Source organism: Anolis sagrei, chromosome 5 (genome assembly GCF_037176765.1).
Source record: "Anolis sagrei isolate rAnoSag1 chromosome 5, rAnoSag1.mat, whole genome shotgun sequence".
NCBI lineage: Eukaryota > Metazoa > Chordata > Lepidosauria > Squamata > Dactyloidae > Anolis > Anolis sagrei.
In genome coordinates this window covers 171858223-171886162 of record NC_090025.1, presented here as the reverse complement: position 1 = coordinate 171886162, position 27940 = coordinate 171858223, and the positions used below count along the sequence as shown (strand labels likewise).

General features: G+C 40.4%; 1 protein-coding gene across 1 annotated transcript; it reads right to left on the bottom strand.

Moving 5' to 3' along the window:
- Positions 1–221: 221 nt before the first annotated feature.
- On the bottom strand, positions 222–26158 carry LOC132775841 (protein mono-ADP-ribosyltransferase PARP12-like). The gene is made up of 12 exons (XM_060776863.2): positions 25715–26158; positions 22773–22908; positions 16558–16822; positions 14076–14177; positions 13733–13856; positions 12807–13002; positions 11602–11722; positions 8837–8936; positions 7786–7867; positions 6734–6864; positions 3651–3802; positions 222–2689 (listed from the first exon to the last, which is right to left on the bottom strand). Exons 1-12 carry the CDS (start codon positions 26029–26031, stop codon positions 2436–2438), a joined length of 1980 nt encoding a protein of 659 aa, XP_060632846.2. The 5' UTR covers positions 26032–26158; the 3' UTR covers positions 222–2435.
- Between the last annotated feature and the right edge of the window lie 1782 nt (positions 26159–27940).

Sequence of the window (27940 nt, the reverse complement as noted above, 5' to 3'; positions counted from 1 at the left end):
GACATCAAAGAACGTGTATTCAAGGTTGCTGCTGCTCAAATGCCATGCTTCATTTTCTGTACTTTGCTGGGTGTGGGATGCTTCCTTTGGCATGCACTCTTATAAATTCACAAAAATTCAGTATCTATTTTTAGCCAACCTGATTTGATATTTAGGCCTCATCAATACATGAAAACAGTTCTTTCCATCGATAGTCAACTAGATACACAAAAATTATGAAAGCTTTGTAATGTCTAGGTTTTAATTTGTATTTAGTTGGAAAGCAAGATACATTATGAGAAATAGATCAACTAGACCAGCAAAGTAGTTTGACAACTCTAAAAGAGTTTACAGCAATAGCTAGCGAGAGTTTTGGTTACAGAAGTCCACAGAAACGTTTGAGTACAGTACAGGACCAAGTGAAAAGACACTTACTGCATCATCAGGTAAACATTTTAAAATACCATTCTTAATGATGGCAAGCTATTGGATCAAGTAGACTTCTCAAAAGCTTTTAGTTATAAACGTCACCCAGGGATCCAACTTTACACCCATCAAGACATGACTGTGTAACACTTATCCAAGACAGAGCAATACACTTTTATTGCCAGAGTATATGTACACAGATACTGAAGGTTTTAAGTGTTTCCAGCATGGATTTGACTTCCTAAATCCAAAATATTAACATATACCCTGTTAATAACGCCTGAAGGCATTGAGGTAAACCCATAAAGAACAAATGAGCTTATGATTTAGGGAGAAGCATAGATTTTGACATCTGGGAAAACCTGTGGAACAATGGATTTAAATTTACGGTGGCAGCTTCAATTAGAGATAACGTATATAAAATGTTCTACAGATGCTACATAACCCCAGCCCTCCTAGCCAAAATGGACAACTCACAAACAGGTTCCTGTTGGAGGTGCAAAAGAAAGAAAGGGACTTTCTTTCACGTATGGTGGTCGTGTGAACTGGTGCAGATCTATTGGAAAAGAATAATAAAGGAAACAAATAAAATGATTTACAACAAAGTAAAAAAGAACCCAGGGATGTGCCTATTAGGGATATTCAGAGATAGCTTAGAACAGCCAGAGAGAGAAATTTGTTTGTACAGCTTTGCGGCTGCATGCATTACAATTGCCAAAGATTGGAAAGGGGAGAAAACATTAAGCATCAAAGATTGGAAGGATAAACTGTGGGATTATGCACAGATGGCTAAGATTTCTAGCAATTTGAAATATGAAAATAATGAAATATTTGAAAGAAACTGGAAGCTGGCCTTAGCATACTTGACGGGAGAGCTAAAGAAATAAAAACAAGAGGAATTTATTGTATTAGTATAGAGGGTTAAATAAGTTGTGCATAAATCCTGCGTGGATTAGTGACGGAAGTCAAGGTGGTGGGTAGCACTGGGGTGGGTGGAGGGGTAACTGCTTGGAGGGCTGTTTGTGTATGGGCGTTTGTTTGTGTAGGTGTATATTTTTGCAACATATATGGCTGGTGTATTATTTTTTTGAAATAAAAATTATAATAAAAAAAATAAAAAAAGGAACAAATGAGCTTTAGAGATTTTGTGCCACCAAGGAAGGAACTAGAACAGTCAGAAGTTAAATTATTGGTCAGAAAACCATAAAAGCACTGAAACAGTGGTTCTCTACCTGTGGGTCCCCAGGTATTTTGGCCTTCAACTCCTAGAATCCTAACAGCTGGTAAACTACCTGGGATTTCTGGAGTTGTAGGTCAAAACACCTGGGGACTCACAGGTTGAGAACCACTGAGCTAAACGAAAGCAGCAATTCCCTAAAGACTGTGTACACCTCTCTTAGGAATGAAATTAAAATTTGGCCCTCATATACACCCCTCATACCAGGCTTCAATATTCAACTTTCAGGTTAAACCACAGGATAATATTGCACCTGTGGTCTTCTATGTCTCAGAGTTTTTATTTGTTTTTTTATAAGAACCAACCTGAAAGAATTTACAGCAAAGCCATCTCAACATATTGGAAATTTATGAAATGCACGTGGGGGCTTTTCAAAGGCAAATTGATCAACAATGTTGCCACAATCAATTAAATACAGCAACTTCTGAATACAGCAATTGTGAAGAAAACAGTGTTCACTTAGACTTCAAGATGACAGGAGTATTATCACAGCAGGTAGCATCTCAGTAAAGTCATCTACTCCTGTGAGAAAAGAACTACGCTTCTTCTAAGAAGGTATTATAGTACCCACAGATTTGGTAAATTCTTTGATTTAAAAACAAGGGTAGTTTTAAAAATATCTGCATTCTGCCCAATTCAACAGAGTACATATGAATCAAAATATTTTTTAAATCAATCTGTGAACTATTGCAGCCCTAACATAAACAGATTCTTCCTTATCTAGTCTTCCAGAAAGTATCTCATAAGGCTGAGAAAGATAAGCAACAGTATGTACTTGGTAACCAAGACTGATCTAATTTCTGTATCGGATTACATATTCAGGGTAAATCTGGTGCTTCTCAAAAATGACAAAGATGGATGGATTCCTGAGATCATTCACACAACTGTTATAGAATCCAGTGCTCTGGTCCTCTTTTGGAGGAGGGCGAAGATAAGACGACATGCCCATGGCAAACTCTCCCACCAAAACTCTGGCCAAAAACATGATTTTATTGGTAGAATCGCTGTATCTGTCAGAATATGAAGCATCCCTTGCAAAGTAACTTCCTGCAAAGAAGCACAGAAGAAAAAGAATAAGGCTACTTATTGCAACTTAACATTAGAAGATAGATACAGTAGAAGCTGCAAGTCATAAAAAGCTAGCAAAAATGAAATTATCAAGTCTACAGAATTACATCTGCTAACACTCTCTTTTAAAATCCTCTACCTTGTCTCCAAAACTGCATTTTGCGATTTCATGCATAATTTCTTATTCTTAATTATTATTGCAATTTCCCCCCAAAACTAGGAGTCAAGGTGGCTGACGTGCACATACAAAAGGTCAACATTAAAATGGAATTAAACTATGAATTATATCAAAAACAAATTTAGGGGACTGTGGTGTGATGGAGAATGGCTGGACACTTTGAGAGCTGTCAGTCTGTTTGTGATCGGGTAGAGTGTGTAGCTCCCCACTTTTTGGTGGACTGAGGCTAAAAAGGACTGCATAACCCAGAGGGTGCTGAACAGATGGTTCAAGAGACATTTTCCCCTCAAGGGTGGTGTCTCAGCGATCCAGATGAGGTGCCCGACGGTAGAGTGGATTGTGGCAGGGCGAACTGGGTTCCCAATAGGGAGCCCAGCATAACAGCTGACCTGTGCTCATTTAAAATAAGAAAAAAGGGCTGAGCTGCTGAGCTTGTTGATTGAAAGGTCACAGGTTCGATTCCGGGGAGCGGCGTGAGCTTCCACTGTCAGCCCTAGCTTCTGCCAACCTTTGTTATTCCTTGGACAGTTCAACTACAACAGCTTCCTTAATGCTGTGTCTACTTGATGACTTAGTGCATTTCTGACTGATTCCTAAGGAAATTAAACTACAAGGAGTAGTGCAATCTGTCTAATCATTTTGGGGGGAACTCAATCCAGGGTCTATGAAATAGAACAGAAGCAAGAAACCACACCAATGTCTGGGGGAGGCATATCTGGTTACACTGGCTATCTGACAAAAAGTATAAGTTACCAGAATTACCTTTGCCATATGCTGTTCCGTGAACGCCACAGATCCTCCAGTCAAAGTTCTGCTGGCAGATTGCATCGACATGGCTCCCATTTGTCCCATGAAACAACTGCCTTTCATCCACATCCTTTCCACCGTTTGCCTTTTTCATTTGTTCCTTTTGCCTAGGAATGAGATTATAGGTGTTCAGTGTTCTCTAAGGCAAAAACAAATTTCAGCTGCGGTCTGAGTCTTGACCCTGATTCTTAAGATCTTTTTCTGAAACCATACTCCAGACACTACCAATGAAGGGAAAGATAGTTGTATTCTTTGAATGGTTCTTGCTTTCTTGGAACTACTTCCCCTAGAAGTTATGTAAACACAGTTAGAAATAGTGTAGCATAGTGGTTTCAGTGTTGGACTACAGATCTGGATTCAAATCCCTGCATGTCCATGAAAACACACTTGGGCAAGCCATTCCCTCTCAGCCTCTGATAAAGGCAAGTGAAAACCCTCTCTGGACAAATCTTGCCAAGAAAACTGGGTGATAGGTTCAACTTTAAGGTCTCATATGTCCCTAAGGCAGTCTCATCTGTATTTTATAACAGGATAATATAAACTTTTAATTTTTCTGCTCAGATTTTAGATTATTCGGAATAGTTCACTATTTTTCTTACTCCAATGTTACATTCTACTTGCTATTCCTCTTAAGTTATGTTCTTATTGGCTCTTTATAATTTCTTTTGTACCTTTTACTAATTTTAGGTTTCAGCTATAAACTCCTTTAAATTTTAAAGCCAGCTCTTTTAATCTACTTTGCCATCTTGAATTTATTTTAATTTTCTTTGGGATTTTTTGTATATTAGCTAGAGGTATGGAGTCTGATCTGCAAATTAGCTTGTGTGCTTTTAAGTAACACATAAAAATAGTTTGCACAATGAACTAGGGATGCAGGTCTTCACTAATTTAATTCTTAAAGAAAGAAATGAGTATTTTTGTAGCATTTTTCTTCTTGCTGCTAGCAAACTTGAGACATAGCCCAAGCAAGATACGGTTGCTACCAATGAATGATATTGACTTCTAGGACAATTAGACAGCAGTTTATACAGAGATTATCAAATCTGGCTTCAAATGCTGAGCAAAAATGAGAGAACTCTCTTACACAGTTTCTCACCCTGGGGGGTCAGGACCCTGGGTGGTCGCAAGGGTGTGTCAGAGGTTATTGTAACCTTTTCAATTTTATCTATATTATTCCATTTGCAATTTGTTATTTCCACATTATTTCCACATTTAACATATTAACGATATAGTTATACTAATTAATCAGCGTCCATTTTGTTTTGTCTTTCCAACCCCTCACTAAAACAATTTGTGCACACGCGATTAATTTGTCAACCAATTTTTCCTTTTGTATATTCTTCACTCCTGCTATCCATGCATGTAGTGTATTTCTATTAATTATTACTATTTGTAAATTTAACTCCACAAGTGTTCACATTTGGGCATATTGAGTATTTGTGCGAAGTTTGGTCCAGACCCATCATTGTTTGAGTCCACAGTGCTCTTTGGATGTAGGTGAACTACAGCTCCAAACTCAAGGCCAATGACCACCAAACCCTTCCAGTAATTTCTGTGGGTCATGGGAGTTCTGTGTGCCAAGTTTGGTTCAATTCCATCATTGGTGGAGTTCAGAATGCTCTTTGATTGTAGGTTAACTATAAATCCCAGCAACTACAACTCACAAATGACAAAATCAACCCCCCCCCCTTCCCAAACGACACCAGTATTCAAATTCGGGTGTATCAAGTATTTGTGCCAAATTTGGACCAGTGAATGAAAATACATCCTGCATATCACATATTTATATTACGATTCAGAAAAGTAGCAATATTATAGTTATGAAGTAGCAACAAAAATCATTTTATGATTGCGGGTCATCACAACATGAGGAACTGTATTAAGGGGTTGCCGCATTAAGAAGGTTGAGAAACACTGCTCTTATCCTTCAGGTTAGATGCAGCATAATGCTACTTTCAGTTTTGCTTCCTGAAATCCTTGCCCTCTCTCAGCTATTCCTGAAGAAATGAAAATAAGAATACATTTCACATCTGGAACTCTGGGACAGGAAAAAAAAGCACATGTACAAACATGCCACAGTAGGGGAAAACAGCAGGGGGAATTTCAAAAGCCATGTTGGATTAGCTGAAACTTTTGATTATATTCAAAACCAACCACCTGCATACTTGAATGCCAACAGCAAATCAACTAGTATTAAATAAAAACATACTAATGAAGTTAATCAAGTTAAAATAAATTTTAGATGTGTGCATATATATTTCCACATAGAGAAGGAGCAGCTGTGGGGAAGGAGGATAGTTAAGAAATCTTGTCTACCCAATTACTTTGTAATTAAACAATGTGAGAGATCTGGCTATGCATCGCTTGACATCTTGTCTTGTATTTTTATACCACAATATTTTCTAAAGATCTAAAACTGAGGAAACAACAGGAGTGTAAATCTGTTCAAGTCATCATCTTTGACAGAAGGCCAAAGACTTCTGCTAGACAACAATTCATCTGGGTGTTGTCAAAGGCTTTCATGGCCAGAATCACTGGGTTGCTGTAAGTTTTCTGGGCTGTCTGGCCATGTTCCAGAAGCATTTCCTTCTGACAAATTGCCCACATTTATGGCAGGCATCTTCAGAGGTTGGGGGGTCTGTTGGAAACTAGTTTTGTGAGGTTTATGTATGGAATGTCCAGGGTGGGAGAAAGAACTTTTGTCTGCTTGAAGCAGGCATTGAAGCTTCAAGGCCGTTAAATGCTAATCAAGGTGTCCAATTGCAACATGCCTCAAGCAGACAAGAGTTCTTTCTCCCAACCTGGACATTCCACAGATATATAAATCTCACTTGCCATTCCACAGACCTCACAATCTCTGGGGATGCCTGCCATAGATGTGGGCAAAACATCAGGAGAGAATGCTTTTGGAATATGGCCATACAGCCCAGAAAACTCACAGCAACCCAGTTCATCTAAATTTGGGAGGGTGGGGGAATGAACTCCAGTTTTGCAGACAATATAGTCACATGAAAACAGCAGAACATTTTTGAACATACCACTGATATACTTCCCAAAGAGCCCGGTTCTGGATTCTCTCAATCTTCACAATTGTTGCTTTGGACATTGTGCGCTGAAAGTTGACTTGAACCTTTCTATATTCATTGGAGGATGATGGAAGGGTAACCAGCTGCAAAAAATGCACTAGCATAAAAATACATTTCAAAAATGGGCAGAAAAATGCTCAGATCAACAAACAGTATTTTAAATGTGGTAATCAATTTCTCTATTATCAAGAAAAGGAGGTCAGAGGGTTTCCTTTGGTACCTATTGGACATAATGACACAGAGCTGAAATGCTACTATACTGGGGAGGAAAACTTAGATCTGTGTTTTGCATCATAGTCCCAATTTTCCAGAAGATTTTCTTGAAAAGGAAAAGACATGAACACATCATATTGCCTCAATACCTTGGCCTAAATTCTGTATGTTTCAACTACAGTCGAGTCATTAAATTAATGAGCTTTTCTTGTGTATTGAACCACAATTCACCAAAACACCAAGAAAACACCAGCCTTTCTTTTTAACCAAGGTATACAGCATGAATATTAAACAGACAACAATAAATAATGAAGATTAGATAAAAGGTCTGACCTTATTTTAAAAAAATCAGACAAAACATTGGTTCTACTCTAAAAGTGTAAACATATTATCAGTGTTGCCATTTTACATTTACATGTTGTCATTCAGTGGCCAGTGTCGATTATTGTCTATTTTGATTCGGATCATTTTCTTAGAACTCCACCTTTATAGAAATGTGGCAGTTAGAATAAAGTCCCCCCCAGGGGTGAGAAAAGCAGTATATAAATACTGTAAATAAACAACTAAACTACAAAAATTAGGACAACTGAATCATTCTGGAGCTCAAAACCTGAATCTGCAGAGGCAAGAATTAAATATTTGCATACATGGATGCAATCCAACCTTTCACATTAGGAACACTAAGTCACCATGTACAGTATATGGGGAAAAATCAAGACACACATACACATGAAAAAGAAACTACAAATACAACCTGACCATTTAAAAATAATCATATCAAAGCTTCCTACCGTATATCCCAATTCCGGCAAGGCTGATTGATCCCAGTGTGCTGGAATTAATGCTGTGCCTCCTTTCAACTTTGCAGCTCCACTTAGTGAATAAAAGAAATCAGATAGGTAATAAACCTTCGCTTTGATAACCGATATCAAGGAGGAAGACTTCACCAACTGATTAGCAGGCAAAATTAATATAATTGAAGAATACCAATATAAAATTCAAACAGGTCGAATCTCAGCAAATTATCTTTAATTATTGCTATGAGGAAGTATTCTGCTAGCTCATGGTCATACTTTTTGCATGCTTAAACAGCTTGGGCATATTCTTGGACTCTGGTTTGTGCCTGGATGTCCACTTTCCAATAGTGGCCAGGAACAAATGTGCTAGTTCTCTCAAATGTCAGATTTGGCCTATGTAACAACACACACCTTGATTGTAGCATTGTTGTACTACTGTAACACATTCATGTGGGACTGTCTTTTGAAAGTACAGTATTTCATCACTTAATAGTTGCACCCTCATTTTGGGGGGTCCAAGTTTTGGCATTTTCAAATTCTTCATATCATAATCTACCAATAGACAGCCTCCTCACTATAAACATCCATCTGCTCAATCACTCATTTGCCCACCCACTCACTCAGAAACCTATCCATCTACTCACCCACCTGCTTGCCCACCTAAAGACCCACCTGCTCCCTTCAATTACTCACCCATTGACTCGCCAATCCACCCAAAGACCCACCTGCTTGCTTCACTCATTTGTCCATGCACTACTCGGATGGATGGGCACCCAAGTGATTGGACAGGCGAGTGAGTGAATGTATGGGCAAGTGAGTGAGTTGGCGGGTGAATTAAGTAGGTGGGCAAGTCTTGCTTTGGATCTTGAATAAAGAGAAAAAACTGCATATAAATAAAATAGTGACCCTTCAGGTATTGTTGGACTGCAACCTCTTGCAATTCTGGTCTGTGTTGCCAATGGTGAGGAATATTAGGAGCTACAGTTCACATCATTTGGAAAGCCAGACATTTCCCACCCATTTACACATATACACACAAACTAACCCAGTTTTTTTCTTCTCTTCTACTTCTTTTGAAGATATGAACTTTGGTCGCCTACGAATACTTCGTTCCGTAAGATAACGCAGATTTTTCTGTTTCATAACTGGGGGAAAAACCAAGAACCAGAAATAAAGTTTACACACACACACACACACTTATCCAACATAAACGGGCCGGCAGAACATTGGATAAGCAAAAAAGTTGGATAATAAGGAAGATTAAGGAAAAGCTTATTAAACATCAAATTATATTATGATTATGTTATAATTTTACAAATTAAGCATCCATATATTATGTTTTATAACAAATCAACAGAAAAAGCAGTTCAATACACAGTAACGTTATGTAGTAATTACTATATTAATGAATTTAGAACCAAAACAGACAAGGATTCGTTCTTTCTCCCACCCTGGACTGCGTTAGATAATATAGAACGTTGGATGAACAAAGGTTGGATAAGTGAAACTCTGCTGTATGTATGTGTGTGAGTGTATCCTTCATATTTGTAAGGTGTTTTTCACATTAAAATAATAATTACTTTAAAGAGTATATAAGAAGCAGAGCTTAATTTCTAGAGAGATCACGTCCTTTCTTCTGAACTAGCTCAACTCCAGTCTCCAATTAATTCCATCCATGGCGTGAAGCTGTGCACTTCAGACAAAAAGAGAATGGAACAAAAAAACCAGCCCATTTGACTTGTAAACAAGGTGTCCTCCTTCTGATCCAAAAACATACTCCATCTGAACTCCCTTTACAGCCATATCAAATAAACTACCTAAATATCCAGATCACTAATCCAATGTAAAAGTTCTCATTTTGTGAACTTAGCTAAGTGTAGATTCCAACATTGATTTAAAATGTCTCAGCATGTTTTTTTCCTATGTTATTGTATAAAGTGTGTGTATGGTAAATGAATACCAAACATGTTACATTCTAGCAATGATTAAGAATAAAAAAACTTTTTGTATGCATCTATATGTATAAGAGAGGGAAGGGGGAGGGAGAAAGAGGAGGGAGATGTAACTGCCAACAGATTATAAACGTAAGTGTAGACAAGAAATAGCATGCATATAAATCAAATTCACTAAAAATGAGCATTGAAACATTCACAGCTGTGCCAGGTAAGCAGATTGAGTTAATTTGTGTCAGAGACTGCATGTTCATTGGAGCTATATAAATGTACATTAATCAGTTAGTTAGGAACAATGGTAACTATAGGTTTGAATCAGCAGTAAGAAATAGTCTTCCCAACAAATGGTTATTTACCCTTATGGAATCACTGAAATACTCACTGGGTGGGACTTCTTTAAAAATACAGAAAATTATATGTATTCCTTAAGCCACAAAACACACAATCTGTAGGTGTCTGAATTAGGATTTTTTAGTTGCCAGGATGTCAAATGATTTGCATGCAGGTAACAATGGCCTTTGATTTTCTCTATCGATCGATCATTCTGATCTGATGGTTCTTCCACAATTTAGCAATATTTCTGTTTTGCGTTTCATGTATACATGGCATCTAATGAAGACCATCATATAAATTTTGCCAGAGCTGTAAGCTGCCTTGAGTCCCCCATGGGGTGAGAAAGGCAGGGTATAAATGAAGCAAATAAATAAATAAAATGAGACATTTTTTGCCTTCCATGTGTGCTTCTAATGCATAGTACTGTGCAATTTATTGTATATGTTGTTGCACAGGTTTCTTCTTGGTAAGTTTCATTCAGAGGACATTTGCCTCTATTGTCCTCTGAGCATGAGAGTCTGTGTCTTGGCCAAGGTCACCTAGTAGTTTGCTATGGCTGAGAGGGACCCTAATCTTGGCCTCCCAGTGTCCTAATCCAGTGCTACACCATGCTAGCACTCTCCGTTATATAACAAGTGCTGTATGTTGGAGCATGTAAGGAATTAGTGAGTGTGTGTCAACTGCAAAATAAGATGCATGAAGCTGATTGATCAGGCTATGCCCGGGGAGCAGGCTGAGTCTGGGGCTTTTGGATACTGGTAAATTTTTGTTCAGGCTTCAGCTATGCAGGTGCTTGGAGCAGCATAGAGAGAGAGAGAAGCAGAAAGAGTTAGAGTTTGGCATGCGCTCATGCTTCATGAGCTACTGAAGGAGTTTATCTATATGGACAAAGAAAGACCACTCATAAAAGGGCATTATGTGAGTTGATATAACTGATCACATTGTGCATATGTTGTTTTGCACTACAAAGAGTAAACTACTTGTTATTTATTGTTCATCTGCATGGAATATTTTCTTTCTCTGGCAAGGCAGGGTGTGGGTTGATCAAGTGTGAACTACACATGGTTTATTTTTACATTACGCCACACTATATGACCATAGCCCCTTTCCTTCCTTCTTGGGAAGAAACTAGACAATGGATTAGCAGCACTGCTGCATAGAAAGGGTGGGGTTTCTGGTAGTTTCTTTTAAGCAGCTTTGCAGGGAACCAAGTTTTGTGCTGCTTAAAGCCATCTTAAATCCAGGCTTATAGGCACTCTTCATTGGGAAAGATGGGTAGCAACATTTCTACTCAATAATGAGAAATAAAACATTACCTGTTGTAGGAAGAGAGGAACATTTTAAAATGAGAACATTTTAGTTCTTGCTGTACAGAAAAATAACTAACTATAAGTGATGTCATGTTTCTTGTAACTCGCGGTTTCCTAGCTCTGAAAGGTACTGCTCAGTATAAGACTGCAATATGGGTTTACAGCCAGCATTCTTCTGGTCCACCTCATTTGATTTAAGAATACCAAGGACACACCTCTGAAATCAAGCTCATACGTATGTTTCCCAGCTGAGAACTTGAGTGTTGGTGATGCTTCAGACTGATAGGCCTTCTCCAAGTCAAAACTGGTCAGTGTCGCAGCAGCATGGTCGAGATCCTGCAATCAAGAGTCACAAAAATAAATGATGGTCCATTTTTTTTAAAAAAAAAAGAACTTTGCCAGAGAAACTGGATCTAAAGATGTGATGCATCCTAGGATGGTAAAAAAAAGAAAAAAGAAAGATTCACTGATTACAGCAAATCTCCTAAAGCTTCTCTTAGCATTTTGGTGGCTGGGATTCTACTGCACCCAACTAGAGTACTCTCATTGTCTCTATTGTTGAATGGTGAGTCAATATATAGGTAAAACCAAATGATTCAATGACTCTAGTTTTTGCATTTTATTTGCATATAGTTGAGTATTTTATTTGCTTGTTTGAAAAACAGTAATATCGCAAGACACAAACTGTCATGATTATTTATTTACTCTATTTATATCTTGCCTTTCTCGACCCCAATGGGGACTCAAGGTGAATTTACATATGGCAACTATTTGATGCCTTTAGACAGCAGACAATTTAATACATTTAAGTTAAAATTTAAAATTGGAGTTAAAATACACATTGAAACATATAATGTTATAATCACTACTAAAATCACTGTCAGGGGGCCCCGGTGGCGCAGTGGGTTAAACCGCTGAGCTGCTGAGCTTGCTGACCAAAAGATCACCGGTTCAAGTCTGGGAAGTGGCATGAGCTTCTGCCAACCTAGCAGTTGGCAAATGTGAGTACATCAATAGGTATGGCACCAGCGGGAAGGTAATGGTGCTCCATGCAGTCACGCCAGCCACATGACCCTGGAGGTGTCTACAAACAATGCCAGCTCTTCGGCTTAGAAATGGAGATGAGCACCAACTCTCAGAATCAGACACAACTGGACTTAATGTCAGGGGAAAACTTTTACCATTACCTAAAACCACTGTCATAAATAACCATAGTCCCATGGTTGAGCTTTTATATATCTCTTGATTCATTTCAGGGAGAACTGTGCAAGAAAATGTTAGTAACTTATGCACCTCTTGTGAATTTGAAATGTTAACCATATTTTTATCCTCACTCTAATTTACAGAGAGGGACTTACACTACAATTATGTACTAAAGGACTTTTTAAATTCCATACTGATTTGTTCCAGTATTACTTACCTGTACTCCATATTCATTCCAGACGTCACACTCATCTTTCCAATACCAGATCCAATCAGTTGTGAGAATATAGTGTGGGGCTTTAGTCACAGAGGATGCTGTAGAGAGGCGTCTAAGTTTGGCACTGTTACACATCATATTGGAGAAATCAACGACTAGAATCTTGGAGTCAATCCCAGCGACGTTATAGACCATTCTGTAACAGGTTTATTTTTTTAAAAAAAGTTTTAACCTTCACCTGGAAGTGTTACAAAAGCCTACAAAGGTGTTTTTAAGGTCTAATAATACCAATATTGCTACTTTCTGCAAATCAACAATAGCATTTATTCTGCTCCAAATGTTATTGTAACAAGTGTTTTACAGCAGTACTGTGCGGCAAAACCAGCAAGCTAATGTTTTCTGCATAAAAAGAGTTGGCTAACAAAAGTAATTTTTGTGTTATATTTGTGAGTTTCATTTCCAACAGTGAAAGGATGTGTGGATTGTTCCTCCTACTCACTGGAGTAGGCAGGAAAACTGCACTCCATTTCCAGAGTGTCCACCAGCAAATCTTCATAACACCAGTCTATGTTACAGTCTCTGATGCTCCTAAACCGGAATTACTTAGTATAGAGTACTAGATCTCTCTCCTTTTTTGTTGTTGATGGGAAAGAAATGAGGGATATGAAAGGAACTAAAAAAAGGATCTAACAAGGGATGAGCTTAGTCTTCCATTTCGTGCATGATCCAATTTTCAACATTTCATGCCAGTTTGATCAAAGCCCTGTGTATCGCAAAAGCAGCTAAACCATAAAGTATAGTAGCAAAAGAGTAACCCACCAGCTAAAATTTTGATAAAATATTTAAATCAACAAGTATCTTCTGCAAGGACCTGTGTAAGTACAATATTATGTTAAGTCAAACCAAATCTATTAACACATGGATACCTTTCATGAAATGGGTCACAGTAGTCTTGCTCAATCTTCTCCATGTTGGGCAGATCTTTCCAGTGGGCTCCATCCAAAGTTTGCCATCTATATGGCAAGTGGAAATGAACTCGAATACATTTATCTGGATTGTAAAAAGCACATTTATGTTAAACCACATTTCACCTACCAGGATGACCCTAACAGAAAAAAGTACATGATAAAAGGCAAGTGGAAAGACGGTATTTCTAGTGAGGTGCTGGTGATATTATTTTTTTTGTCATAGGACTCCAATGGGCAGATATATAGCAAAAATGATTTTAACCAGAAAAAATAACATGAAAGATTTTTCTCATTGACCTACCTTGAAAGCTACAACTTTTCCTAATGTAATATAAGCAAATCATATCTGATTCATCAACGCTATTTGTGGTTGATGGAGCCTGTGAACTGCTCTCTCTTCTTTCTGAAGAAGAAACATGAAATGTGTAATTTTGTATATTCAAGGCAAGACAGAAAAAGAGACAGTATAAAACAGATCCAAAATGGTATAGGTATGGATAATTAAAACTTCTCAATTTCACAACTCCAACGACAAGGGAAACCTTTTTAGGAACAGATGCAAAATTAATCCTCCAAATCCATGGATTCAGCACCCAAGTATTTAACCCCTCCTGCTTGAAAATATTTTTAAGAACAAATCAAAAAGCAAACCTTAAGGTTGCCTTTTTCTATCTCAAAATGCCAATATGTATCATTCAACTTGAAGATCCATGGATTTTGGTACCCACAGGGGTCCTGGATATCAGCAGATACCAAGAGCCAACTTAGTATTTTTCTTGTATTTAGATGTCTAAATTTTAACAGAACGCTTTTACTTCTACTCCAGACTTTAAATACTGCTCCTGACATTGCTATTTTTGGAATCCACACTGTGCAATAGATAATCCATCACAAACTGTCCATGTAATGTACTGTTAAATGAGCTGCTGTAATTCATGCACACATTTCTAGTAGAAATGGGGAAAGCAACATCTATGGATTGCAGACTGAAATATTAAGAGTACTTTTTGCAGGGGGCAGACCAAAAGAAGTTGTCATGGTGAAAACCTGGGCGCGTAAGATACCATCCTAAACTCTCTCAGAAGCAATGTCAGCCAACCTTGCAGAAGTAACAATCAACCCTGTCACTGCTGATACATCACCCGGCTGCTCACAGTGATAAGTAAACATCACTTGGTTGCTCACAACAATATGTAAACAGTTGCAATATGTTTTGGCTTTAGTTTACTTATTCCATTCTCTTTCTCATGATTAAGCCCCCTTCCACACAGCTGAATAAAATCCCACATTATCTGCTTTGAACTGGAATATATAGCAGTGTGGACTCTGATAACCCAGTTCAAAGCAGCTATTGTGAGATTTTTCTGCCTTGATATTCTGGGTTATATGACTGCGTGGAAGGGCCCCTAAGGGACGAACACAGTGCTAAGAAGAGACTGTGTACAACCCTCTCAAGACTTTATTTATTTATCATGTAAGGAGCAAACCAAACAACTGTATTTTTTTAATAAAAAGAACCACAAAGTTTGCAAACTTGGAATTCTATTAAATGTTCTTTGACCAGTAGCTGGCCACTTAGAGTGCCTCTGGTGTTGCTATAAGAAGGTCCTCCATTGTCCATGTGGCAGGGCTCAGGTTGCATTGTAGTAGATGGTTAGTGATTTGCTCTTCTCCACACTCGCATGTCGTGGATTCCACTTTGTAGCCCCATTTCTTAAGGTTGACAGACTTTGAAGAGCAGGGATTCAAATTTCCTGGAAGCTCCAAACAAACACAGAAATGGGTTGTTGTAGGTTTTTCGGGCTGTATGGCCATGTTCTAGAACCATTCTCTCCCAATGTTTCACCTGCATCTAATGGAAGGTGTGACCTCACAACCTCTGAGGATGCCTCCCATAGATGCAGGCAAGACATCAGGAGGGAATACTTCTAGAACATGGCCATACAGCCCGAAAAACCTACAATAACCCAACGATTCTGGTCATGAAAGCCTTCAACAATACAAACACAAAATAGTATTACCCTTTTGCCTTTCAAGTCTCCTATTAACTTATGGCAACCTCATGAAGTTCAGTGAGTTTTCTAAAGCAAGGAGCACTCAGGAAGTTTTGCTACCTCCTAGGTCTGACATATAGGTCTGAAGTTGTTGGTAGCCCCCCATCAAAATAGTAACCAGGGCTGATCCAGCTCAGCTTCCAAGATCCAAGGGGATCTGGTCTCTTTAGGGTATTTAGGATCTTACCATCCCTTACCTGATAGCAATTTATTTTTGAAGGTGTCTCAAAAAAATTCTAATTCAAGTGTTTAAGAAAATGGGAGTAATGGAGAAATGGGAGCGCAGTAGTCCCTCGCTACTTCGCAGTTCACTTTTCACAGACTCGTTGTTTTGCAGTTTTTCAATAAATATTTATGTAAAATATTTAAATATATATATAAATGGATAAATATTAAAATAAATATAGCGGCCCTACTGCGCGGATTTTCACTTTTCTCATGATTAAGTGGTCCTGGAACGTAACACCCACAGTAAGTGAGGGAACACTAATAAAAGAAAGTGCACATGGTCCTGATTGCATAGTCATGTTACTAGATGGTCAAAAGGCCCCATCGTCTAATTTCTAAGGCAGGTGTTCCGAAACTGTAAACAAATTTGCCTATAGATCCCTTTTCAACCAAGAACTTAAGAATAAGTAGAACATGCAGGGTTGTTGCTACAATGTTAGAAAGCTTTCCATGAAGAGTGCAATCCTATAACATTTTCAAAAAAAGGTGAAGTATTTTTACCTTTGCAAGGCGATGGTGTGCTATTTTTGATGTCATATGCATTTCTGTAGATCATGGGAATTCGACCAATTAGAGCTCGGGTCATTCCCCACTTTTCCAGCTTCTCATAACAGTCTGGATTGAAAACATCATGTGACCGCCTGCAGTTGCTTCCGAATCTGCAATCTCCATAGAGGTAGTACTGACATATATGGAGTTTGACACAGATCTTCTTAAAATTACAAGATCCATAGGGACCATCCCCTTTATTATAATATGCACATATCTGGGAACAGAAAAAGACAGGCGCATAGACACTTTGAATCAAATAGAAAAAACAATACAATCCTAATGTCCATGATATCCAGACCCAGAGTTTCTTTTACCCATGTCTGACAATACATATCCTTTCCAGGCATTTCTATGTTCTCCAGTCAATTCTACAGTATATTTCCACTGGAGGTTGAACACATACTGGAGGGTCTGGCAATGCTTAGAGAGGTATAATTTCTAAGCACAACCTAGGTTCCCCAGTGCAACTCTATGGTATGCTTTTTCTACAATAAATTCCCCAAAGTTTCACATATGGGAGTATAGTATTGTAACCTACTAATATAGGCATCTGCAAGAGAAAAGTTTAAAGAACAGCATGAAAAAAAGCTAAAACAGGTTCATTTCTGTGTCTTAGATCAGAGATATTATTTTCTCATTGACAAAGTTGTACACATCACTGCTATGATTTCCGCTGTGCTAACAATTAAGAATGAGTCCTATAAGGAAGTAGTCTTCTGAGTTTCGTTTCCTTGTTGTCTTGCACATGTCAAAATGAGTTTCCTGTCTACTTAATCTGATGAAACAAGCAAGGATATAACGGTATCAAGGAACATTGTTCTACTTGAATATTCAAAAATCAAAAATCTTTATTACTGTCACAGGCCAACATAAGCATAAAATCGTTGTACATTAAAATCTAAAAGGCTAGAAAACAGAGGTATGTTGAAGGCTAAAGCACAAAAAATATTTAGAGAAGGGATTAGAAGGGGATGGAGAGGGAGGGAGGTCGATGGAGGGGTAGGAGCATTTAGGGCACAAGTCTAGGGGACTGGGGTGGGAAGAACAGATTTACATTTCAATTAGCTGATACAGTAGAGTCTCGCTTATCCAACCTTCACTCATCCAACGTTCTGTATTACCCAACGCAGTCTGTCTCCCACCCGAATCCAGAGCTGTTTCAATACATTGCGATGTTTTGGTGCTAAATTCATAAATTCACTAATTGCTACATAACGTTATTGTGTATTGAACTGCTTTTTCTGTCGATTTGTTGTAAAACATGATGTTTTGGTGCTTAATTTGTAAAATCATAACGTAATTTGATGTTTAATAGGCTTTTCCTTAATTCCTCCTTACTATGCAACATTTTCGCTTATCCAACGTTCTGCCAGCCCGTTTATGTAGTTAAATTGTTAACTTTTGGAAATGGTCATCGCGCAGCAGATTTTAAGTGCTGTGGCACAAAACTTGAATATCTAACGTTATATGAAAGGTCAGCCTGGCCTCCCTCACAGGGTCATTTGAGAATAAAGTGAAACAAGGAAGCTTTTTATATCCCCTTGAAGTTTTTGGAAGAATTGAGTAATTTAATTGTGTCGATAAACTGAATGGGCTCCTTCTGTTCCTTTATTACAAAAAATGCAAAATGCTTATTAACTTCTATGTATGGTATGTTAGCTATTTTTCATTACTTGACTGATTTATTTATTTATTTATTTATTATTTACCATATTTTACCCTGTCCTTCTCAACCCCGAAGGGGACTCAAGGTGGCTTTATACATAAGCAACTATTCAGTGCCTTAAAAACAACACACAATTAAAATAAACATTAAAATTAAAATTAATACACATGAAAACATTTAAAAACATTACATTCACTATTAAAACCACACCATCCACAATCATAATCCGAGGTCATTCCATTAATCATTGCACATATTCTGAATCCATCTATTGCATTACAATTATTTTCCGAAGGCTTGATCCCAGAGCCAGGAGGAAGGGGGCTAATCTAATATCATTGGGGAAGGAGTTCCACAACCAAGGGGGCACCACTAAGAAGGCCCTGTGGCTCTTCCTCACCAGTCATGCCAGCAAAGGAAGCGGGACCGAGAGCAGGGCCTCCCCAGACGATCTCAATATCCGAGGTGGGTCATAGGGGGAGATGCATTTGGACAGGTAAGCTGGGCAGGAACCGTTTAGGGCAGTAGTTCTCGACCTGTGTATCCCCAGGTGTTTTGGCCTACAATTCCCAGAAATCCCAGCCAGTTTACCAGCTGTTAGGATTTCTGGGAATTGAAGGCCAAAACACCTGGGGACCCACAGGTTGAAAACCTGGCTAAAGCCAGCAATTTGAATTGTGCTTATAACTTGGTATATCAAACTCTTTAAACCAGTTTCTCAAACTGTGCTCCTCCAGATGTTTTGAACTTCACTCCCACAATTCCTAAGAGCTGGTAAACTAGGTGGGATTTCTGAGAGATGAAGTCCAAAACACCTGGAGGAACACAGTTAGAGAAACACTGTTTTAGACAATCTATTTAAAACACTAAATCTCATTCTCAACAGATTTTTTTTCATGCAATCCGGTAATACAAATAGAAAGCTATGTTTCCCAGTCACACTAGCAGCAAAACAAAACGCATAAAACTATCAATGTAATGATCATTAAGCAAAGTCTAATTGTTCATTCCAAGCAGAATAGATCCTTTAAATCAATCAAGCTTATATAAACACTGACTCAGCAAGTCAACATTTGTTCAATGGATCTTCTCTGGCTGAGACTAACAAAAACTGCATTTAGGCCACATCATGGACTCTGTATCTGGTGTGTTTAAGGCAACAGGACACCTTCATACCATGAGTTCGCAGCCAAGGTTGAGAAATGAAAACAAAGGGAAAACATCTGGAACTCTGTGTGGGAAAGAACCTGATAAGAGGAACTGGCTCACACTGGAAGAAACATTTGGAAGTTGAAGGGGTTGGGCTTTTGCAGGTTATTGAACTGATAACTTGCCTCTGTTTTCTTCATTCAAAACATTGCTGTATAGAAGTAACCTAGCATTAAAGACATTTCCAACATTCCCCTGAGAGTGAATTTAATTGCTAACAAGGTTTTGCAATAATCACACCACTGTGATTCAGCGGCAGTGAAATGGGGATGGGGTAAGAGTTCCATGAACTTTCCTACCGTCTTCCATTAATGTACAGAGGAGCACAAATCCAACATTTCAAAAACACCATAAAGAGCTGAGCTAAGGTGCTTAAATAGTACCAAATTCTGGAAACTACATCAAGCAATAATCATGCCTGACCAAGCAAATAAACTATGGCAGACTAATGTTCTTCCCTTCCCTAACAGAGGCATGTGAGCTGGTAACTTCCTTAACCATTGGGCTGTAGGGTTAAGGTTTGAACAATTGGCATATCTACGTTTCTCAAGAAAAGAGGTGCACAAATACATTAGAAACCCAGCTTCATTACATTTTTGAAGCACTTTTATAAATTATTATTATTATTATTATTATTATTATTATTATTATTATTGGTTGCTGTGAGTTTTCCAGGTTGCATGGCCATGTTCCAGAAGCATTCTCCCCTGACGTTTCACCCACATCTATGGCAGGCACCCTCAGTGGTTGAGTGGTCTGTTGGAAACTAGGCAAGTGAGGTTTATTTATCTGAGGAATATTCAGGGTGGAAGAAAGGACTTTTCTTTGCTTGAGGAAAGTGTGAATGTTGCAAATAGCCACCTTGATTAGCATTTAATGGCCTGGTTGCCTGGGGGAATCCTTTGTTGGAAGGTATTAGTTGCCCCTGATCAATTCTTGTCTGGAATTTCTCTGCTTTTTGAGTGTTTCTTTTTATTTACTGTCCTGATTTTACTGGTAGCCAGATTTTGTTCATTTTCATGATTTCCCATTTTCTGTTGAAATTATTCACGTTTGTGGATTTCAATGACTTCTCTGTGTAGTCTGACGTGGCAGCTGTTAGGGTGGTCCAGGATTGGTGTGTTTACAAATAATATTCTGTGTCCAGATTGGTTCATCAGATGCTCTGCTATGGCTGACTTCTCTGGCTGAATGTTCCTTGATTCAGGTTTGGGCAATGCTGCATTTGGCGTTCCCTATGTAGACTTCTCCACCGCTGCATGCTATACGGTAGACTCCTGCAGATGTGAGATGATCCCTTTTGGCCTGTGTTAATCAAAGTGGCCATTTGCGACATTCACATTTGCCTCAAGCAGACAAGAGTCCTTTCTTCTACCCTGGACATTCCAGACATATAAACCTCACTTGCCTTGTTTCCAAGAGACTCCTCAACCTCTGAGGATGCTTGCCATAAATGTAATGTACCAAACATACCAAGTTTGTATGAAAATGTGACTATTTCCTGTGCTGGTCAATGACCGAAATAAATGATTTGATTGATGTGGGCAAAACGTCAGGAGAGAATGCTTCTGGAACATGTCCATACAGCACAGAAAAATCACAGGAACCCAGCGCTCTTCCGCACAGCCCTATAACCCAGAATATCAAGGCAGAAGATCCCACATTGAGTGTGGACTCAAATAACCCTGCTCAAAGCAGATATTGTGGGATTTTCTGCCTTGATATTGAAATGTTTGCATCCCAAAGTGTTAGTCCCAGTGATTCTGGCCATGAAAGCCTTCGACAACATAATAATAATAGCTTTGTTTATATTCCACCCTATCTCCCTGGAGGGACTCAGGGCATCCAAACATAAAAGGTATAGACGACCTATAATGACCCTTTCTTTATCTCTCTACATTCCTTGTACCAAACAAGCCACACGTTCCAATCTTTCAACTCATGCCTCATGGATCCAGGCTTAGTTCTACTAAGAGCAGGGAAATTCAAAATGTATATAAATTACGTCCCACTGATTTCAATGCACCACCTAGAACAGGCATAGGCAAAATTGTGTCCTCCAGGTGTTTTGGACTTCAACTCCCACAATTCCTAACAGGCGGTAAATTGTTAGGAATTGTGGGAGTTGGTTCAAAACACCCGGAGGGCCCAAGTTTGCCCATGTTTGATCTAGAAGTACAATGAAGTCTAAATTCAACTTTTCAGACAGCCTGTTTTGTCTCACCCTGGTCACTCTACAGATATATAAACCCTTTTGCCTAGTTCCAACAGACCTCACTACCTCTGAGGATGCTTGCCATAGATGCAGGCGAAACGTCAGGAGAGAATGCCTCTAGACCATGGCCATATAGCCCGAAAAAACCTACAACACCCAGCCTGTTTTTCATCACCCATTTCTTTTCTGTGTTTTAGTTTGAAAGGGACTCGTAGACTAATACTTTGGGATGCAAACATTTCAGTTAAATATATTGTTGAATGCTTTCATGGCTAGAATCCCTGAGTCATTGTAGTTTTTTGTGCTGTATTGCCATGTTCTAGAAGCATTCTCTCCTGACATTTTGCCAGCATCTGTGTCCACATGCTTGTGGATTTCAATGGCTTCTCTGTGTAACCTGACATGGTAGTTGTTAGAGTGGTCCAGCATTTCTGTGTTCTCAAATAATATGCTGTGCGTGTGGACAATTTCAACAGAAAGGAAGAAACCATGAAAACAAATAAAATCTGGCTACCAGTACTAAAAAAAAAACTCTAAAATTATAACAGTAAATAAAAAACAAAACTCAAACACAGGGGAACGCCAGACAAGAAACAGCCAGGAACATTTAATCACCTCTCAACAAAGGATTCCCCCAGGCAGTAACAAGCCACACTTAAAAAAACTGTCAGGCCATTAAATGCTAATCAAGGTGGCCAACTGAAACATTCACACCTAGCTCCAACAGACAAGAGTTCTTTCTCCCACCCTGGACCTTCCACAGATATATAAACCCAACTTTCCTAGTTTCTAACAAACCTCAAAACCTCTGAAGATGCTTGCCACAGATACAGGCAAAACATCAGGAGAGCATGCTTCTAGAATATGGCCATACAGCGTGAAAAACCTACCACAACCCATTTAAGTTAAAACCAGTTACAAAAGTGAAATTAAAAAGAGTAGACGTCTCTCAAGTTCTCAGCTATAAAAGAAGTGCTCAAGGGACACAAAAACCACAACCGGATTTTTACAGTCACCCTTTTGTCCAGAGATTCATTAAAAAGAAGCATCAATCAAGGCGATGGTAGGCCTCACCTCAGGCAACAGGGAAGGATCATTCTGGAGCAGCAGCTGACGTAACTCATCAGAGCTTAACTTTTCCAGCTCATGCTCTTTTAGGACTGCGAAGTTATGGGGTGAATAAAAGTCATGGATGAACTTGCACTGTTTCCTGGAAGTTGGGGAGAGGGGAAATTAAAAACACAGCTTCAAGGAAGGTAGGCACTTTGGGAAAAGTAAATCACTTATGAGTGTAATGTAGCTTACTCCTAGGTAACTTGACACAGACTCAACAATCTAAACCAGAGAATAAAAGAGAATAAAGCCAGACACTCTAGTGCAAGCATGAGCAAACTTGGGCCCTCCAGGTGTTTTGGACTTCAACTCCCACCATTCCTAACAGCCGGTAGGCTGTTAGGAATGGTGGGAGTTAAAGTCCAAAACACCTGGAGGGCCCAAGTTTGCCCATGCTTGCTCCAATTTGTTTACAAATTGTTTTTAATGCATAATTTGGATTTCCTAGATCATCAAATGGGAAGAGAAGGCCACAAAGGCAGGCAAGAATGAATTTGTGGTAAGCTTACAAGAGAATGTGAAACAGCAACAAAAAGAAAAAGTCGTCCTGCATCATCAGCAAACACAAAGCAGGAGAAACACAATATTACAGCAAGCCATTTCCTTCCTACACATTACATTGGAATGGAAATACAGTGTAGTATAAATCAACAAAGGGAAGATTAGTAAAATTCCAGATCCTTTGCAGCCACCTAAACAACAACAACACCACCACTGTGTAATAAAATGTGAACCATTTCCTGTTCCTGGTTTGAAAGTGTTATTTCCTGTTTTATTGTGCGGTACTTATTTTGAAAGTAGTTGTTGTACTCCAGAAACTGTTATACTCAGAGCCCCCAATGGTGCAATGGGTTAAACCAGCCTACCGGCTGTTAGGAATTGTGGGCGTTGAAGACCAAAACACCTGGAGGGCCCAAGTTTGCCCATGGCTGCTCCCCAGTGTGCAAGTTCCCAAAGTGGGTGCCTCCTGGCCTGGGGACCTTCTCAGGTGATAGTATGATAGCTGGGTCTGGAAGCTCTGAGAGTAACGGAGATGCCGCAAAGGTGGCTGTGAATAAGGGAAGAGAGGGGGCGGAGTGAGAGCAGGGAAAGCGAAGGAAAGATAGAAAGGAGGGGACGCTTAGGGTCAAGGTTAGGGCAAGGTTTGTTATGATGTTCATTGATTGTTATAATGTTATTCTTTTAACTTGTTTTTAACTGTTTTATCATGTTTAAGTATTGTATTTGCTTTGTTAACTGCTCTTGAGTCATCCTGAGGGCTGAGAAGAGCGGTATACAAATATAGTAAATAAATAAATAAATAAGGTTTAGGGTTGGGTTTGGGTTAGTGTCAGGGTTGGGGTAAGAGTTAGGGTAAGGTTTAGGGTTATGGGTTTGGTAAGCAGTTAGGCTTAGGCTTACGGTATATGGTTAGTGGAAGGGTTAGGGTTTCACCATTAAAGAACTCTTACATTCCTTCTATATTATCTGTCTCTGGCCTGACTTACATTAACTAAGTCTCTCTTGCGCAAACAGCACTCTTGGCATCTCCGTAATGCTCGGAGCTTCCGGACCCAGCTACCATACTATTACCGTGGAATATCCAGGGTGGGAGAAATAAATTGTGTCTGTTTGAGGAAAGAAGCCAGACCTTGACACTGACGGGCCATTAAATGCTAATCAAGGTGCCCAATTGAAATATCCACACCTAGTTTCCAACAGACCTCACAACCAGAATTTGGTCAAATCAGGATCAACTTGAGAAACTGCAAGTCGCTTCTGGTGTGAGAGAAAGGGCCTCCTGCAAGGACGTTGCCAGGGGACACCTGGACGTTTTGATGTTTTATCATCCTTGTGGGAGGCTTCTCTTGTGTCACCGCATGAGAATCTGGAGCTGATAGAGGGAGCTCATCCGAGCTCTCCCCAGATTCGAACCTGTGACCTTTTGGTCTTCAGTCCTGCTGGCACAAGGGTTTAACCCACTGTGCCTCTGAGGATGCCTGCCACAGATGCAGGCGAAACATCAGGAAAGAATGCTTCTAGAACATGTTCTACAACGGCCCAAAGTTGCTGGAGTTTAATAAACTTTTTCCCATGTTTTTATGATAGAGCCAAGTGGTGTCCAAGGGCTCTAGAGCAGCTATGGGCAAACTTGGGCCCTCCAGGCGTTTTGGACTTCAACTCCCACAATTCATAGAATCATAGAATCAAAGAGTTGGAAGAGACCTCATGGGCCATCCAGTCCAACCCCCTGCCAAAAGCAGGAATATTGCATTCAAATCACCCCTGACAGATGGCCATCCAGCCCTTGTTTAAAAGCTTCCAAAGAAGGAGCCTCCACCACACTCCGGGGCAGAGAGTTCCACTGCTGAACGGCTCTCACAGTCAGGAAGTTCTTCCTCATGTTCAGATGGAATCTCCTCTCTTGTAGTTTGAAGCCATTGTTCCGCGTCCTACTCTCCAAGGAAGCAGAAAACAAGCTTGCTCCCTCCTCCCTGTGGCTTCCTCTCACATATTTATACATGGCTATCATATCTCCTCTCAGCCTTCTCTTCTTCAAGCTAAACATGCCCAGCTCCTTAAGGCGCTCCTCATAGGGCTTGTTCTCCAGACCCTTGAACATTTTAGTCGCCCTCCTCCGGACACATTCCAGCTTGTCAATATCTCTCTTGAATTCCTAACAGCCGATAGATGGAAGGACAAAGAGATCCCGACTTTGGAGGCATGGATATTTAAAATAAGGGCGTATACTCTCTACTGTTCTTGACCCACGACCAAAACAAGGGGAATAAAACGGACTGGCTTCCATTGAGGAGATACTTTAAGGAAAAGACAATGATACAGATGGATTCAATTGGAAACAAGAGAAAACAGCATGAAAAAGGGAGAGAGAGAAGCTCCCAAAGGGGACGATGCCTCCTGACCTGGTGCCTTCGTGTCGGCAGGCTCCGTAGACGAAGAAGCGGCAAAGGTGGAGCTGCCGGCAGTCTCCCGGGCACTTCCCGCTGCCGTGCTGGGCGCAGAGCCGGGCGCCGGTGGTGGCCACGACCGTCCGGGACTCCCCACCCGACGCCGCCGAGGAAGGAGGCTCCTCCCGGGTCACCAGCGTGAACTTGGAGGCGTCCCGGAGGAGCTGGGCCAAGAGGCCGGGTCTGCTGCCAAGGCCAAGGCGGCGGTTCAGGTCGTCCTCGCTTAAGGAGCCGCCCGAGGCGCAGAGTTCCTTATAGATGCGGGTCAGCATCCTCGACGGGCTTTGGGCCCCTTCGGGCCGGTTATGGGCGCCCCTACCCCGCCCTGCGAGAGAGAGCCGGCCTCTGCCCCGCCCTCGCCTCTTCCGAGTTTCGTTCTCTCGCTCTCAATCTTCTCTGAAACGAAACTGAAAGGAAGAATGCAAGCAAGCCAGCAAGAGTCATTGGTTGGCCCCATAGGAAACAACTGAGGGGTTGGGGGAGGGGGGGGGGGGGCTTCTCATTTCAGAGTTAAAGCAGTGACCTGGGAATGGGGGACACATTCCTTGGGGGGTGGAAAATATAGACTTCCCTAAAATAGAACACTTAAACTACTACTAATATAATCTATATACATTTACTCGCTGTGCCCTGCCACGCGTTGCTGTGGCCTATAGTAAAACTTATCAAAGTTGAGGTAGATATCTGGACTGTTATGAAAGAGAGGTCCCTACCTCTTCCTTCCCCCTTTTCCTCCCCCTTTCTCTCCTTTCTTCCTTCTCTGCCTCTTTCTTTCTTTCCTTCTTTCACTACTTGGTTTCATCCTTCTCTCTTTCCTTCATTCCCTCCCCCTTTCTTCCTTTGCCTTTCTTCCCTCCCTGTTTGCATCCTTCTTTCTCTTTTTATTTCCTTTTATTTCACCACCATCATAACAGTAACAATAATGCAATGCATTGCCTCCGAGACCTGACACCTCTCCCATTCCCCCTAAAAGGGTCTCATAGGAATAATAGCATCATAATAATCGTAGAAATAACAACCTTTACCCGCCACGTGTTGCTGTGGCCAACCTTCCCTCTTTCTCTCCTTCTTTCCCTCCTTCCTTCCTTCCTTCCCTCCCATCTTTCCTTCTCCTCTTCCTTCTCTATCTCTTTCCTTCCATCCCCCTTTTTCTTTCTCTTCTGGTCTCTTCTTCCTTCTCTCTTTCCATCTTTCCTTCCCTCCCTCTTTCTCTACATCTTCCCCCTTCCTTCACTCCCTCTTTCCTTCCTTCATTCCCTTTCTTCTTCTCTCCTTCCTTCCTTCCCCCTTTTTCTTTCTCTTCTGGTCTCTTTTCTTCCTTCTCTCTTTCCTTCTTTCCTTCCCTCCCTCTTTCTCTACATCTTCGCCCTTCCTTCACTCCTTCTTTCCTTCCTTCATTCCCTTTTTTCTTTCCTTCTCTCCTTCCTTCCTTCCTTCCTTCCTTCCTTCCTTCCTTCCCCCTTTTTCTTTCCCTCCCTCTGTCTCTCATTTCTTCCTTCTCTACCTCTTTCCTTCCTTCCCCCTTTTTCTTTCTCTTCTGCTGTCTCTCTTTTCTTTCCTTCCATCTTTCCTTTTCTTTCCTTTTCTTCTTCCTTCTTTCTCTAACTGTCCTTCCCCTTTTTTCTTTACCTCCCTTTCTCTTTCTGGAGCGTGGGGTTGCGTGTGTGTGTGTGGTGGCGGGGGCAGTGATGGAGCGTGGGGTTGCGTATTTGTGTGTGCGGCGGCGGGGGGAGTGGGGTTGTGTGTGTGTGTGCTGCAGTGGGGGGAGTGATGGAGCATGGGGTTGTGTATGTGTGTGTGGCGGCGGGGGGAGTGATGGAGTGTGGGGTTGCGTGTGTGTGTGCGGCAGCGGGGGGAGTGATGGAGCGTGGGGTTGTGTGTGTGTGTGCGGCGGTGGGGGGAGGGGTTGCCGTTTTGTGAGTGTGTTGTTGTGTTGTTTTTCATTTCGAGTAGATATGTTTGTACCTTGTGGGTTGTGTTATGGGCGTGGCAATTTTGGTGCAGTTTCGTTGGGGGGTTGTGGAGTTTTAATGTTTTGCCATTTTGTGAGTGTGTTGTGTGTTGTTTTTCATTTCGAGTAGATATGTTTGTACCTTGTGGGTTGTGTTATGGGCATGGGAATTTTGGTGCAGTTTCGTTGGGGGGTTGTGGAGTTTTGCTGTCCCGTTGAACCAACCTAAC